Genomic DNA, 14,821 nt, shown 5'->3' on the forward strand with positions numbered 1-14,821 from the left:
CCCGCCCCCAGCGTTGGCGCGAGATCCGAACGTCGGCGGCCGCGGTTCTGGCGTTCCCTGAGGCGCCGGGAGCCTGCGCCGGCGTCCTGCCGGCTTCGTCTCCTCAGCGGCCATGAGGCGGACAGGCCCCGAGGAGGAGGCCTGCGGCGTGTGGCTGGACGCGGCGGCGCTGAAGAGGCGGAAAGTGCAGGTGGGACGCTGGGGGGTGAGAGGGCGTTGGGAACCAGGTAGGGCCTGGAGGCGTAAGACGGGAGGAGTTTGGGGGACACCTGGAGATGATGAAAGCGAAGTCGGGGACAGAGAAGGGAACAGCGTTGGGGATTCACAGGCGAGAGGGATTGTGGTCTGAAGAAGGTTGAAAAATGGGGCTTGGGGAGGATGGGAGGGACGGAAGGAAGGAGCGTGCTGTTGAGGGGTGCGGAGGAGCGGTGCGCAGGGAGGGGCGGCGAAGGTTCAGGTGTGGGAGAGGCGGAGGGAAAGTTCGCTCGGAGCAGTTGAACTGACCAGGCTCCCTAGGAGGCCACAGTCCCTGTGAGACGTCCTAGTAGAGGCTGGAGCATTGGGAGATGGATGCGAATGCAAATTGGGGAAATTCTCACCCCGGGGTCTGTTTCCACCCAAATTGCCAAGTTGCAGGCCAACTACCTGCCCAGAACCGGTAACTTTGAGGGGAAAAGTAGAAGCTATGGGAAGGGGAGCTGGCCTCCTATGTACTGAGCAGTCACTGGGTGCCGGATACTGCATTAGATACTGAATATGCGTTATATGTATCGTCATTCTTACTGGGAATGAGGAAACTGAGGTTCAGTAACTAACCTAGGCCCGCCTAACTAGAAGGAGCTGGAAATCACATTCAGGTCTGTCACCTAGGCAAGATGCTCTTCAGTCACTGTAAAGAAACAAAAGTGCGAGATAATAATCATTCATGTTTATTGAGCATTTTATGCTGGTGCTAAGTGTTTTAGGTATGTTACCTTGTTTGGTACAATTCTATATGGTAGATAGTGTAATGATACCCATTTTACATACGGAAAACAGGCTCAAAACAGACACTAGGGGCAGGATTCTTGCTCTCAGGTTGCTCACAGTCTTATAGGGAAGAAAAGAGGTGTATAAATAATAACAACAATACCTAACCTTTATTGAGTGCTTTCTGTGTGTCAGGCATTTTGCCGAGACTTTATACACTTTATCAATGGCAGGTACTCACCAAAATTCAGTAAAGTAGATTTTGTCATTATCCTGGTTTTATAGATAAGAAATTTGATCGTTTTATTATTATTATTTATTATTATTATTTTTTGAGATGGAGTCTTGCTCTGTCGCCCAGGCTGGAGTGCAGTGACACGATCTCAGTTCCCTGCAAGCTCCACCTCCGGGGTTCACGCCATTCTCCTGCCTCAGCCTCCTGAGTAGCTGGGACTACAGGCGGCCACCACCACACCCGGCTAATTTTTTGTATTTTTAGTAGAGACAGGGTTTCACCGTGTTAGCCAGGATGGTCTCGCTCTCCTGACCTCGTGATCTGCCCGCCTCAGCCTCCCAGAGTGCTGGGATTACAGGCGTGAGCCACTGCGCCCGGCCTATTATTATTATTGTTATTTTTGAGATGGAGTTTCACTCTTGTTGCTCGTGCTGGAGTGCAGTGGCGCGATCTAAGCTCACTGCAACCTCCGCCTCCCGGGTTCAAGCGATTCTTCCGCCTCAGCCTCCCGAGTAGCTGGGACTACAGGCGCCCGCCACTACGCTCGGCTGATTTTTGTATTTTTAGTAGAGACAGGGTTTCACTATGTTGGCCAGGCTGGTCTTGAACTCCTGACCTCAAGTGATCCGCCCGTCTCGGCCTCCCAAAGTGCTGAGATTACAGGCGTGAGCTACCGTGCCCGGCCGATTGTTTTATTTTTTTAAAAATTATCAAAATGGCCGGGTGCGGTGGCTCACGCCTGTAATCCTAGTACTTTGGGAGGCCGAGGCGGGCGGATCACCTGAGATCAGGAGTTTGAGACCGGCCTGGCCAACATGGTGAAACCCCGTCTCTCCTATAAAAAATACAAAAATTTGCTGGGCGTGGTGGCAGGTACCTGTAATCCCCGCTACTCGGGAGGCTGAGACAGGAGAATTGCTTGAACCCAGGAGGTGGAGGTTGCAGTGAGCCGAGATCGTGCCACTGCACTCCAGCCTGGGTGACAGAAGACTCAGTCTCAAAAAAAAAAAAAAAAAAAAAATCAAAATGTGCAATAGCTATTTATTACTCCTTGAATTAGGAATAAGCTGTTTGTACCCTTTGAATACATTCTTGAATGACATGGGATGCGTGGGAAACTTGTATACCACTTTGATTTGTTAGTTAATTTTGGAGACAGGGCCTCAGTCTGTCACCCAGGCTAGAGTGCGGTGGCGTAATCACGACTAACTACAGCCTCAACGCCCCCGGGCTCCAGGTGATCCTCTTGCCTCATCCTCCCGAGTAGCTGGGACTACAGGCATAGTGCCACAAAGCCCAGCTCATTTTTTGTATTTTTTTTTTTTGTAGAGACGGGGTTTCGCTGTGTTACCTAGGCTGGTCTTGAACTCCTGAGCTCAAGTGATCTGCCCACCGTGGCTTCTCAAAGTGCTGGGATTACAGGTGTGAGCCACTGCACCCAGCCACCAGTTTAATTTAGAAAGAGAACAGAAATAGAATTAGGAAGAGTTCAGGAGAGCGAGAAAGGGAATATTCCACAGGGAAGAGGAGAGCCAATATTTGTCTCTCTATAATTCTGTTTTGTTGTTGTTGTTGTTGTTGTTGTTTTCTGAAATGGAGTCTTGCTCTTGTTGCCCGGGCTGGAGTGCAGTGGTGCGATCTCAGCTCACTGCAACCTCCACCTCCCGGGTTCAAGCAGTTCCCCTGCCTCAGCCTCCAGAGTAGCTGGGATTACAGGCATGCACCACCTTGCCCAGGTGAATTTGTATTTTTAGTAGAGACGGGGTTTCTCCATGTTGGTTAGGCTGGTCTTGAACTCCCAACCTGAGGTGATCCACCTGCCTCGGCCTCCTGGGATTACAGGCGTGAGCCACTACGCCCAGCCTAATCTTGTTTTATTGTTTGTTTTGTTTTTTTTTTTTTGAGATGGAGTCTTGCTCTTTCACCCAGGCTGGAGTGTAGTGGCATGATCTCGGGTCACTGCAGCCTCTGCCTCCCAGATTCAAGCGATTCTCTTCCTCAGCCTCATGAGTAGCTGGGATTACAGGCGTGTGCCACCATACCTGGCTAATTTTTGTATTTTTAGTAGAGACAGGGTTTCACCATGTTGACCAGGCTGGTCTCGAACTCCTGGCCTCAAGTGATCCACCTGCCTCAGCCTCCCAAAGTGCTGGGATTACAGGCATGAGCCACCGTGCCTGGTCTGTCTATAATTCTTATACCCCCAAATCCTGCCTTTTTCCCTGGCAATGTTATGGTGAAAACATTTGTCTTGTTGATGTAGTGCATGACAGTTATGGAATCCTCCAGGATCTCTAGGCCCTTAACTTATTCTGATTTCTAGAGGCCTGGATCTTATGACCATACTCACTAACACCATTTCTCCTTCTTGTTACTTGATTCCCAAAGATACTTGTTAAAATCTTTGGTTCCTGACTATTAACTATTACTCTGACTTCCAACCCAGAGAAGAGTACTAAAGATTCCCTTTCACAAGGTGCCTCTTCCTAGAGTGGCTATCAAATAGGCATACAGTCCTTTGAGTTTTAATGTCAGGGATGGATGGGCAGTAGCTAGTGTCTGTGTTTTTGAAAACATGCCTCTTCCCCCTTCATCTCTAAACAGAATGGTTTGCTATTTTTGAGAGAATGAGTAGTTTGTAGTCTGGCCAGTAGACAATAGTAGTCTATGTTTGGAGTGAGTTTGCTTCTCTCCTAATTTGAACTACCCATTTGGCCTCGTTACTTAGGCCTTGTATGTATACTAGATTTGCTTTCATTTTGTTTTTATATTATGAAAATAATATATGTTTGTTTAAAAAAAATTAAACAGGACTGTGGCTCGTGCCTGTAATCTCAGCACTTTGGGAAGCCAGGAATTTGGGACCATCCTGGGCAATATAATGAGACCGCAACTCCACAAAAAATAAAAAAAGTTTATCATGGGCGGAGGAGTGTGGCAGTTTTAATGTACATCCACAAATTCTTCAGTACTTTTCCTTCTAAAAGAACTTAATTCCCCTTTCCTTGAGCACAGACAGTATTTAGTGACTCCAATGAATAGAATGTGGTAGGTTATAGTGTTAGAATTCTGAGTCTAAGCCTGGCCAACATGGTGAAACCCCATCTCTACTGAAAATACTAAAATTAGCCAGGCTTGGTGACGGGTGCCTATAATCCCAGCTACTCAGGAGGCTGAGGCAGGAGAATTGCTTGAAGCCAGAAGGTGGAGGTTGCAGTGAGCCAAGGTTGCGCCACTGCACTCCAGACTGGGTGATACAGTGAGACCCCATCTCAAAAAAAAAAAAAAAAAAAAAGAAAGAATTCTGAATCTAGGTCATAAATGACATTGCAGCTTTAGCTTCATTGTCTCTTTGGGAGAAGCCAGCTGTCATGTTGTGAGGACACTCAAGCAGCTCTGTGGAGAGGTTCATGCAGTGAGGAGCTGAGGCCTTTTGCCAACAGTTGTGTGAGTGAGGGAGTCATCTTGAAATTGGATACCGCACCTCTAGTTGATATTTTGAATGCAACCTCACTAGACTGTGAGACAGACCCACCCATCTAGGCTTAACCCAAATTCTTCATGCACAGAAGTTGTGAGATAATAAATGCCTGGCTGGATTTCAGACTGGTGACCCACTTATACCTCTTATTTCCCCCTTTTTGAACATAATGTCTGTAACAGTTATGCCTGTTCCAAATTGTATGTTACATGTATGAGGGAAGATAATTTGTCTTTAGTTCACAGGCCTGCAGATCTAAAGGAACTGTATTTAAACTACATTTTTGGACTTCACATGTACCTGTTTTAGATGCTAGTATCCTTGATATTAAGCTAATGCTATAAAGAGATGAGATTTTTGTAGAGTTTTGGGAGGGAGGGAGTATATTTTGCATATGGGAAGAATGTAAGTAATTTGGGGCCAGAAGGTGGACTGTGATGGTTTCAAAATATGTCCACACTCTTCCCTTCAAGAGGTGGAGCTTCATTCTCCTGCCTTTATGTTTGGATTGGACTTGGTAACTTGCTATTTATTTATTTATTTGTTTGTTTATTTTTTTGAGATGGAGTCTTACTCTGTTGCCTAGACTGGAGTGCAGTGGCATGATCTTGGCTCACTGCAACCTCCACCTGCTGGGTTGAAGCAGTTCTCCTGCCTCACCTTATGAGTAACTGGGATTACAGGCATGCACCACTATGCCCGGCTAATTTTTGTATTTTTAGTACAGACAGGGTTTTATCATGTTGGCTAGACTGGTCTCAAACTCCTGACCTCAGGTGATCTACCTGCCTTGGCCTCCCAAAGGGATTACAGGCGTGAGCCACTGCGCCGGGCCGTAACTTGCTTCTAATGAATAGAATATTGCGGGAACTGATGGTGTGTGACTTTTTCAGATTGGGTCATAAATGGCTTTGTGACCTCTTTTGATTGCTCACTCTGGGAAAAGCTAGCTTCCATGTTGCTACATGAAGCCTGCTAACAGCCATGTTAGTGAGCTATCTTGGAAGTGGATCCTTTCAGCCCCAGTTAAGGCTTCAGATGATTGTAGCCTGAGCCAACATCATGAATGCAACCTCATGAGAGACCCTGAGCCAGAACCACCAAGCTAACCACCCTGAGAAGCTGTGTGAGATTAATGTTTTTTTGTTTTGTTTTTGTTTGTTTATTTGTTTTTTGAGACAGAGTTGCTCTGTCACACAGGCTGGGGTGCAGTGGCATGATCTCAGCTCACTGCAAACTTTGACTCATGGGTTCAAACGATTCTCCTGCCTCACCCTCCTTAGTAGCTGGAATTACAGGCGCCCACCACCACACCTGGCTAATTTTGGTATTTTTAGTAAAGATGAGATTTCACCATGTTGGTCAGGCTGTTCTCAAACTCCTGACCTCAGGTGATCCGCCTGCCTCCGCCACCCAAAGTGCTGGGATTACAGGCATGAGCCACCACGCCGGCTGAATGTTTATTGTTTTAAGCTTCTAAGTTTTGTGGTAATTCGTTACAAAGCAATACAACACTAATACAGCTAATATTAAGAAAGATTTTGTGAACAATATTTGGAGACTTTAATACCCACTTTCAATCATGGATATCAACAAGGAAAAAAGATTTGAACAATACTATAAACCAGGTAGACCTAACAGACAAAAATATAGAACAGTCTACCCAACAACAGCAGAATACATAGTCTTCTCCATGACACATGGAACATTCTCCACAAATACTAGGTCACAAAACAAATCTCAATAAATTTAGAAAGATGGAAATCATACAAAGTATATTCTCCATAATGGAATGAAAGTAGAAATCAGTAACAGAAGAAAAAGTAGAAAATCCACAAATAGGTTGAAATTAAGCAGCACATTTCTAAATAACCAAGGGTCAAAGAAGAAATCAAAAGGAAAATTATAATAGAAAGTACTTTGAGATAAATGAAAACAAAAATATAATGCACCAAGATTTATGGGATGCAACTAACACTATGCTTAGAGGGATATGTATAGCTGTAAATGCTTTTATTAAAAAGAATCTCGGCCAGGCGCAGTGGCTCACACCTGTAATCCCAACAGTTTGGGAGGCTGAGGTGGGTGGATCACCCGAGGTCAGGAGTTTGAGACCAACCTGGCCAACACGGCGAAACCCTGTCTCTACTAAAAATACCAAAATTAGCTGGGCGTGGTGGCAGGCGCCTGTAATCCCAGCTACTCAGGAGGCTGAGGCAGGAGAACTGCTTGAACCCAGGAGGCGGAGGTTGCAGTGAGCTGAGATCGTGCCATTGCACTCCAGCCTGGGCAACAAGAGTGAAACTCCTGTCTCAAAAAAAAAAAAAAAAAAAACCTTAAATAATCTAATCTTCTACCTTAAGAAACTAGAAAAAGAAGAGCAATCTAAACCCATAGTGACCAGAAGGAAGGAAATAATACAATTTAGAGTGAAAATAAATAGTAAAGAAAAACAATCAACATCAAAAGTTGGTTCTTTGCAAAGATCAACAAACTCAACACACCTTTAGCTAGACTGATCAAGAATAAAAGAGAGCACAGTGGCTCACACCTATAATCCCAGCATTTTAGGAGGCTGAGGTGGGAGGATCCCTTGAACCCAGGAGTTCAAGACCAGCCTGGGCAACATAGGGAGGCCCTATCTCTACCAAAAAATACAAAAATTAGCCTGATGTGGTGGTACATGCCTGTAGTTCCAGCTACTCAGGAGGCTGAGGTGTAAGGATCACTGAACCCAGGGAGATTGAGGCTGCACTGAGCGGTGATTGAGCCACTGCACTCCAGCCTGGGTAAGAGAGTGACACCCTGTCTCAATCAGTCAGTCAGCAAGAGGCCAGGTGAGGTGGCTGAAAAAACCCTATCTCTACTAAAAATACAGAAATTAGCCAGTTATGTTGGTGTGTGCCTGTAGTCCCAGCTACTCGGGAGGCTGAGGCAGGAGAATCACTTGAACCCGGGAGACAGGTTGCAGTGAGCCGAGATTGTGCCACTGCATTCCAGCCTGGGCGACAGAGTGAGACTGTCTAAAAAAGAACATAAAGAGATAAAAATAATTATAAGAGAATACTATAAACAACTGTATGCTAACACATTTAGATAACTTAGATGAAATGGACAAATTCCTAGGAAGTCACAGACTACCAAACTTGCCTCAAGAAGAAATAGATAAAAATCAACTGACTGTAAATGTAAGGGTTTACTTCTGGACTTTCAGTTCAATTCCTTTGGTCTATAGACCTATAACGAAGAGATTGAATTAGTAATTTTAAAACTTCCTGCAAAGAAAAGTCCAGGTCCAGATAGTTTCTCTGGTGAATTCTACCAAACATTTAAAGAATTATACCAATCCTTCAGACTCTCTCAAAAAAAATAGAATAGAAGAGGAGGGAACACTTTCCAACTCATTTTGAGGCCCGTATTACTCTGATACTAAAACTAGACCAAGATATCACAAGAAAAGGAAATTATGGTCTGGTATCCTTTATGAATACAGATACAAAAATACTCAACAAAATACAAGCAAAACAAATTTAGCAACACATAAAAAGGATTATAAATCATGACCAAGAGGAATTTATCTTAGGAATGCAAGGTTGGTTTAAATTTGAAAACCAATTAATATACCATACTAATAGCATAAAAGACAAAAACCACATAATCATGTCAATAGACACAGAAAAAGCATTTTGACTGACATAATTTTGTGATTAAAACACTCAACAGACCAGGAATAAAAGGGAATTTTCTCAGCCTCACAAAGGGCATCTATGAAAACCCAGTTAACATCATACTTAATGGAAGAAGACTGAATGTTTCCACTCCTAAATCAGCAACAAGACAAAGATCTTGCCACTCTGTTTACCATTGCACTAGAGATTTTATGCAGGGAAATTTAGCAAGAAAAAGAAATAAAAGATATCCAGATTAAAAAGGAAGAAGTAAAATTATCTGTTTGCAGAAAATATGATCTTATGTATAGAAAATCCTAAGGAATCCACTTAAAAAATTAGAAAAAATGAGTTCAGCAGTGTGACGGGATACAAAAATCAGTTGTACTTCTGTATGGTAGGATTTTATCCAAAAAATGAAACTAAGGAAATAATTTCATTTACAATAGAATCAAATAGAATAAAATACTTAGGCATAAATTTAACAAAACAGTGCAAGACATACACTGGAAACTATAAAACTCATTGAAAGAAATTAAAAATGTAAATAATGGAAAGACATTACATGTTCATTGATCAGAAGACTTAAGATAGGAATATGCCCCAATTGATCTACAGAATCAGTGCAGTCCTTATCAGCATCTCAGTTGTCCTTTTTGCAGATATTGACAGTCTGATCCAGAAATTCATGACATCGGAGGGATCTAGAAAAGCCAAAACAAGCTTGAAGAGTAACAAAGTTGGAGGAATCACATGTACTGATTTCAAAATTACTATACAGTTACAGTACTTAAGATGGTTTGATACTGTCATAAAGGTAGACACATTATAGATCAAAGGAATTGAAAGTCCAGAAGTAAACCCTTATATTTATGGTCAGTTGTTTTGTTTTTGTTGTTGTTGTTGTTTTTAGAATCAGGGTCTCAATTTGTTACCCAGACTGGAGTGCTATGATCACACCCAGAGTGCTGATGTGATCATAGCTTTATTGAGATATGATTCATATACCATAAAATTTGCCCCATTTAAGTATGTACCCCCGAGAGATAGGAAAACGTATGTCTGCACAAAAACTTGCACACAAATGTTCTTAGCAGCGTTTCTCATAATAGCCAAAAAGTGGAAACAATCCAAGTAGTCATCAACTGGTGAACATCAACTGGTAAACAAAATGGTATATCTAGGGTTGAGTGCAGTGGCTCACGCCTGTAATCCCAGCACTTTGGGAGGCTGAGATGGGGCAGATCACTTGAGGTCAGGAGTTCAAGACCAGCCTGGCCAATATGATGAAACCCCGTCTCTACTAAAAAAATACAAAACTTAGCCAGGCATGGTGGCAGGCACCTGTAATTCCAGCTGCTCAGGAGACTGAGGCAGAAGAATTGCTTGAACCCAGGAGGCAGAGGTTGCAGTGAGCCAAGATTGCGTAGCTGCACTCCAGCCTAGGTGACAGAATGAGACCCTGTCTCAAACAAACAAACAAAATAACACAAAATGGTATATCTATATAATGGAATATTATTTGGCAATAAAAAAGAGTGAAGTATTGATACATGCATGGATGGACCTCCAAGCATTAGGCTCAGTGAAAGAAGCCAGTCACAAAAGACCAGATATTGTATGACACATAAAAGGCCCAGAATAGGCAAATCTGTAGAAAAGAAAGTAAGTGATTTTCTGGGCCTGGGGTGGGATGGGAATGAGGAATGACTGCTAAGGCTAGAGGGTTTCTTTTGGGGGAAATAAGAACTGTTCTAAAATTAGATTCGGTGATAATTACACAACTTCATAAGTATACTAAAACTTAACTGTATACTTAAATGGGCAAATTTTATGGTATGTGAATTGTATCTCTATTAATAAAGCTGTTAAAATGAAAAGAAAGACGCTTTGTGGAAGAGTTAGACCTTAAATGAAGGGCCAGATTTTGTTGGAAATGGGAGTGCAGTGGGACATTATGAATAGTGCCGCAGAAGCAGGAAGTATAAGGGATGTTTGTGAAACATGAAATAAAAGTTAAGGAGTCTTGAAGACCACCATAATTTTTGACAGCAACTTCAAGTTTGGGGGTCCCCAAAACCATTCTCGGGTTTCATAATTTGCTAGAAGTACTCACAGAAGTCACTGAAAGCTGTTATGGTTACAGTTTATTGCAGTGAGGAGACACGAATGAAAATCAGCCAATGGCAGGGGTATAGAGAGCCAAGTCTGGGAGAATCCCAAGCCTAAATCTTCCAGTGTCCTCCTAGTGAAGAAATAGACAATGCCAACTGCTCTCAGCAGTGATATGTAACAGTACACACAGAGTACTGCCAATCATGGAAGTTTAACTGAGCCTTGATATCCAGAGTTGTTTTGGGGGCTTAGTCACATGCATGTGGTTGACTCACCTTCCTGCTGACTTTAGTTTTCAGCCCTTATAGAGGTAATGCTGTTAATGCATGGCCTAAAGACCCCTCCATAAATCACATTGTTAGCACAGATTATTTGGTGTGGCCCAAAGCTCCCAGGTTAAAAAACAAAACAAAACACTCCTATCAGGTGGGACATTCCAAGGATTTAGAGATTATCTCTCAGGAGCTGCCAGGCCTCTCCTTGCGTAAGATTCTTTTTTTTTTTTTTTTTTTTTGAGACGGAGTTTCAAAAAAACTTTTTGCCCGGGCTGGAGTGCAATGGCACGATCTCGACTCACTGCGACCTCCGCCTCCTGGGTTCAAGCGATTCTCCTGCCTCAGCCTTTGATGTAGCTGGATTACAGGCGTGCACCACCAACCCAGGCTAATTATTTTTGTGGTTTTAGTAGAGACGGGGTCTTACTGTGTTGGGATTACAGGCACGAGCCACCGCACCTGGCCAAGATTCTTTACTACATAGGGAATAATTCAATTTGGCTAAAGTGTAGACTATTCCCTGGAGTTGAAGGTGAGCTTAGGAGGGTAAACTAGTGCTATGTTGTTGGAAATTGATGGAAATTGTTGTCATGGGAGCTATCTCTTAAGACGATTAACCCATTAGTGGTTATTTGAGAGTGTGTAGTATCCTGACAGGTAGGCTAGAGGAATTTGGAGGATACTGCTGAAGTTTAGGTAAGAAATAACAAGGGCTTAGTCCAGGATGGCAGAAGTTGAAAGTTGTTTATTTTTAGTTGTTTATTTTATTTTATTTTTGAGACAGGGTCTCACTCTGTCACCCAGGCTAGAGTGCGGTGGCGTGATCTTGGCTTACTGCAACCTCTGCCTCCCGGGCTCAATCGATTCTCTCACCTCAGCCTCCCAAGTAGCAGGGACCACAGGCATGCGCCCCTGTACCTGGCTAATTTTTTTGTATTTTTGGTAGACTGGCTTTCACCATGTGGCCAGGCTGGTTTTGAACTCCTGAGCTCAAGTGATGTGCCTCCCAAAGTGCTGGGATTACAGGTGTGAGCCACTGTGTCTGGCCAGTTGTTTATTTTTATTTTGGTTTATTAGTCTCTCTCTATATAAAAGTATAGGTACGCTCAAGAAGAACCTAAATAGGCTTAGTAGGGGATTGCTTAAATGTTTTTTAAGGTTGGGTGTGGTGGCTTATGCCTGTAATCCCAGCACTTTTGGAGGCTGAGGTGGGCAGATCACTTGAGGTCAGGAGTTTAAGACCAGCCTGGCCAACATGGTAAAACCTCATCTCTACTAAAAATACAAAAAAAATTTAGCTGGCATCGTGGCGCATGCCTGTAATTCCAGCTACACGGGAGGCTGAGGCAGCAGAATCACTTGAACCTAGGAAGCAGAGGTTGTGGTGAGCCAATATCGTGCTACTGCACTCCAGCCTCGGTGACAGAGTGAGACTCCGTCTCAAAAAAAAAACAAAAAAAAAAACACAAAACTGTTTTTTAAGCTATAATTTTGGTCCAGTTATTTGGACCAGCTCTCAGTGTCTTTTAAAGCCCTTTTGCATCTTCACATATGATTACATTTAGCAGCTGGAAATTGGTAGCTGAGTAGGTAAAGGACAGAGAAAAATAAAAATAGAAAATGTGACTTGAAATAGTATTTGGAAATTGGGAGAATAGGTATATAGCTGCTGATTGTATCCATATACTACAATACTTCTGTTGAAGTTAACACTTTCCAGGGGGATTCAGGATTTGCTCCAGGGTGAGGATTCTTCCTCCACTGCATTTCAGTTGAGGCACAATGGTCGTCTTTCTTTTATAGGACTGTCATCTCTGTGACCGAGAGAGCCATATGCAGCCACTGCTATAATGGAAGTAGTTAAAATAAGAGAAGATTTAAACAGATCTTCAATAAGTAGTCCTTATTAGAGCAAAACTGAGAGTAAATGTACAATGACCTCTGATATGCATGCATTATGGCCTTTAAGTGAAAAAAATCTCATTAGCAGGGAGTACCCTTTTTTGAGACGGAGTCTCGCTTAGCTGCCCAGGCTGGAGTGCAGTGGTGCGATCTCACCACAACCACTGTCTCCCAGGTTCAAGCAATTCTCCTGTCTCAGCCTCCTGAGTAGCTGGGATTAGAGGCATCTGCCATCATGCCTGGCTAATTTTTGTATTTTAGTAGAGACAGGGTTTCACCACATTGGCCAGGCTGGTCTTGAACTCCTGACCACAGGTGATCTGCTCGCCTTGGCTTCCCAAAGTGCTAGGATTACAGGTGTGAGCCACCACACCTGGCTTTTTTTTTTTTTTTTTTGAGATGGAGTCTCACTCTGTTGCCCGCTGGAGTGCAGTGGCCCAATCTCTGCTCACTGAAGCCTCCACCTCCTGAGTTCAAGTGATTCTCCTGCCTCAGCCTCCCAAGTAGCTGGGACTACAGGTGCACGCCACCATGCCTGGCTAATTTTTGTGTTTTTAGTAGAGATGAGGTTTCACTATGTTGGCCAGGCTGATCTCGAACTCCTACCTCAAGTGATCTGCCTGCCTTGACCTCCCAAAGTGCTGGGATTACAGGCGTGAGCCGCCGCACCCGGCCTGGGAGCACCCTTTTATGAGACTTAGTAATGCCAGTGGATGTAGACATATCAGATCTCCAATTAGGAATTGTGATAGAAGAAATTTGCTTTTCTCCTTTCCCCGTTGAATTTTCATGAGGTTTAGATGAAAAACCAATACAGAGTGGTGCTCGAGAAGATTCCTGCAATAAATTTGTGTTGTTAGATTACTTTGGGATGGAAAACTTCATAGTTCTCTGTGGGTGTACGCTTCCATCCCATCTGTGTTCTGGACCTTATCTGTGACATCAATTATAGTGACAGGAGCTCATCTTAGCTTGGATCACAGCATTAGAAAAGCCTTAGTGTTTTCTGACAGCACTATTGCTGTTGTGCTGAAAATGTAATGAGTAGCTATAAATAAAATGAAAACGGGAAATCCTTCCTGCATATCTACCTTCCTGAAGTATTTATTGAATTGAGTACCTATTATGTGTATTAAGCTATATTAAGTTCTGTGCAGGATAGGAAAAAGGTATGTGAATCACATGCTGATGTCAGGATTTTGTAGGATGATAAGTTTTCAGACACCAAGTGATAAATGGCCAGTTCAGAAGAGGAAGAGACCACACATGGCTGGGGGAATCAGGAATGCTTGGTGGTAAGCTGAAGAGTATGTTTTGGAGCTGGGTGTAAAAAATGCCTTTCTCTGTGAGGCATACAAATGAGGAGATTGGAGGCCATCAGCAGGGACTGACATGTAGTTCAGTATTATGTTATGGGATGCATGGAGGGCTTTTGGTAGTAGAGAAAAAGGTAAACTGGAATCATCAATGTGTGCAATGTGAGTCTACACTTTATGCTACAGGTAATAGAGAAACTGTTGACAGATTTTGAGCAAGATGACGTGATCACAGCTGTACTTTGAGATTAATCTAGAAGTTATGTGGGGGATGAATTGAAATAGGTGGTGAATGGAGGCCTGACCAGCTAAGAGACTATTGTCATAGTTTAGGGCTAGGCAAGAGTTTATGAGATCCTAAACTAAGGTAGTGTGTTTTCAGTTCTGCAGAGAACTAAGAGAGGTTTGAAGTTGAAGCAAGTTTTGAATGAATACTTTGTTACTAATTCAACAGAGCTAACTTAAGTTGTTGGAGATGTATAATGATGAGACCCTGATAGCTTTTCTTGGTAACACTTCTTAAACAATCCTCCTTAGGGCATGCTTATGAGGTAGCGTCATCCTTTCAGCCTGACTCAGTGAGGCATAACAGTGCTGACTAGAAAGGTTTTCATCCTAAATGTCATCAAATTAATGCTGGGAAAGACTAAAAGGAAAGAGGGACTTGGTGATGATGCTCTCAGTGACTCTAAAAGTGGAGGAGAATGAGTAGGGGCCCTGGGAAGCATAGAGGAAGAAGGAGCGTGGCAAAAGGAATAATACTTTCATGTGTGTCAATGGTGGAACATGAGACTTCATATACAAATTTAAGACCAGAGTGACCATTATGAAAAAAGGAAGTTACATCAAATTATGTACTA

General features: G+C 43.2%; 1 protein-coding gene across 1 annotated transcript in view; it reads left to right on the top strand.

The window, feature by feature from the left end:
- Positions 1-14,821, top strand: part of AUNIP (aurora kinase A and ninein interacting protein) — a 27,384-nt gene continuing 12,563 nt past the window's right edge. The window contains exon 1 of the mRNA XM_003809475.7: positions 1-190. Coding sequence (XP_003809523.4) covers positions 113-190 — 78 coding nt within the window. The 5' untranslated portion in view covers positions 1-112. The remainder of the gene's footprint in view (positions 191-14,821) is intronic.

The sequence above is a fragment of the Pan paniscus genome, chromosome 1, assembly GCF_029289425.2.
Source record: "Pan paniscus chromosome 1, NHGRI_mPanPan1-v2.0_pri, whole genome shotgun sequence".
NCBI classification, from domain to species: domain Eukaryota; kingdom Metazoa; phylum Chordata; class Mammalia; order Primates; family Hominidae; genus Pan; species Pan paniscus.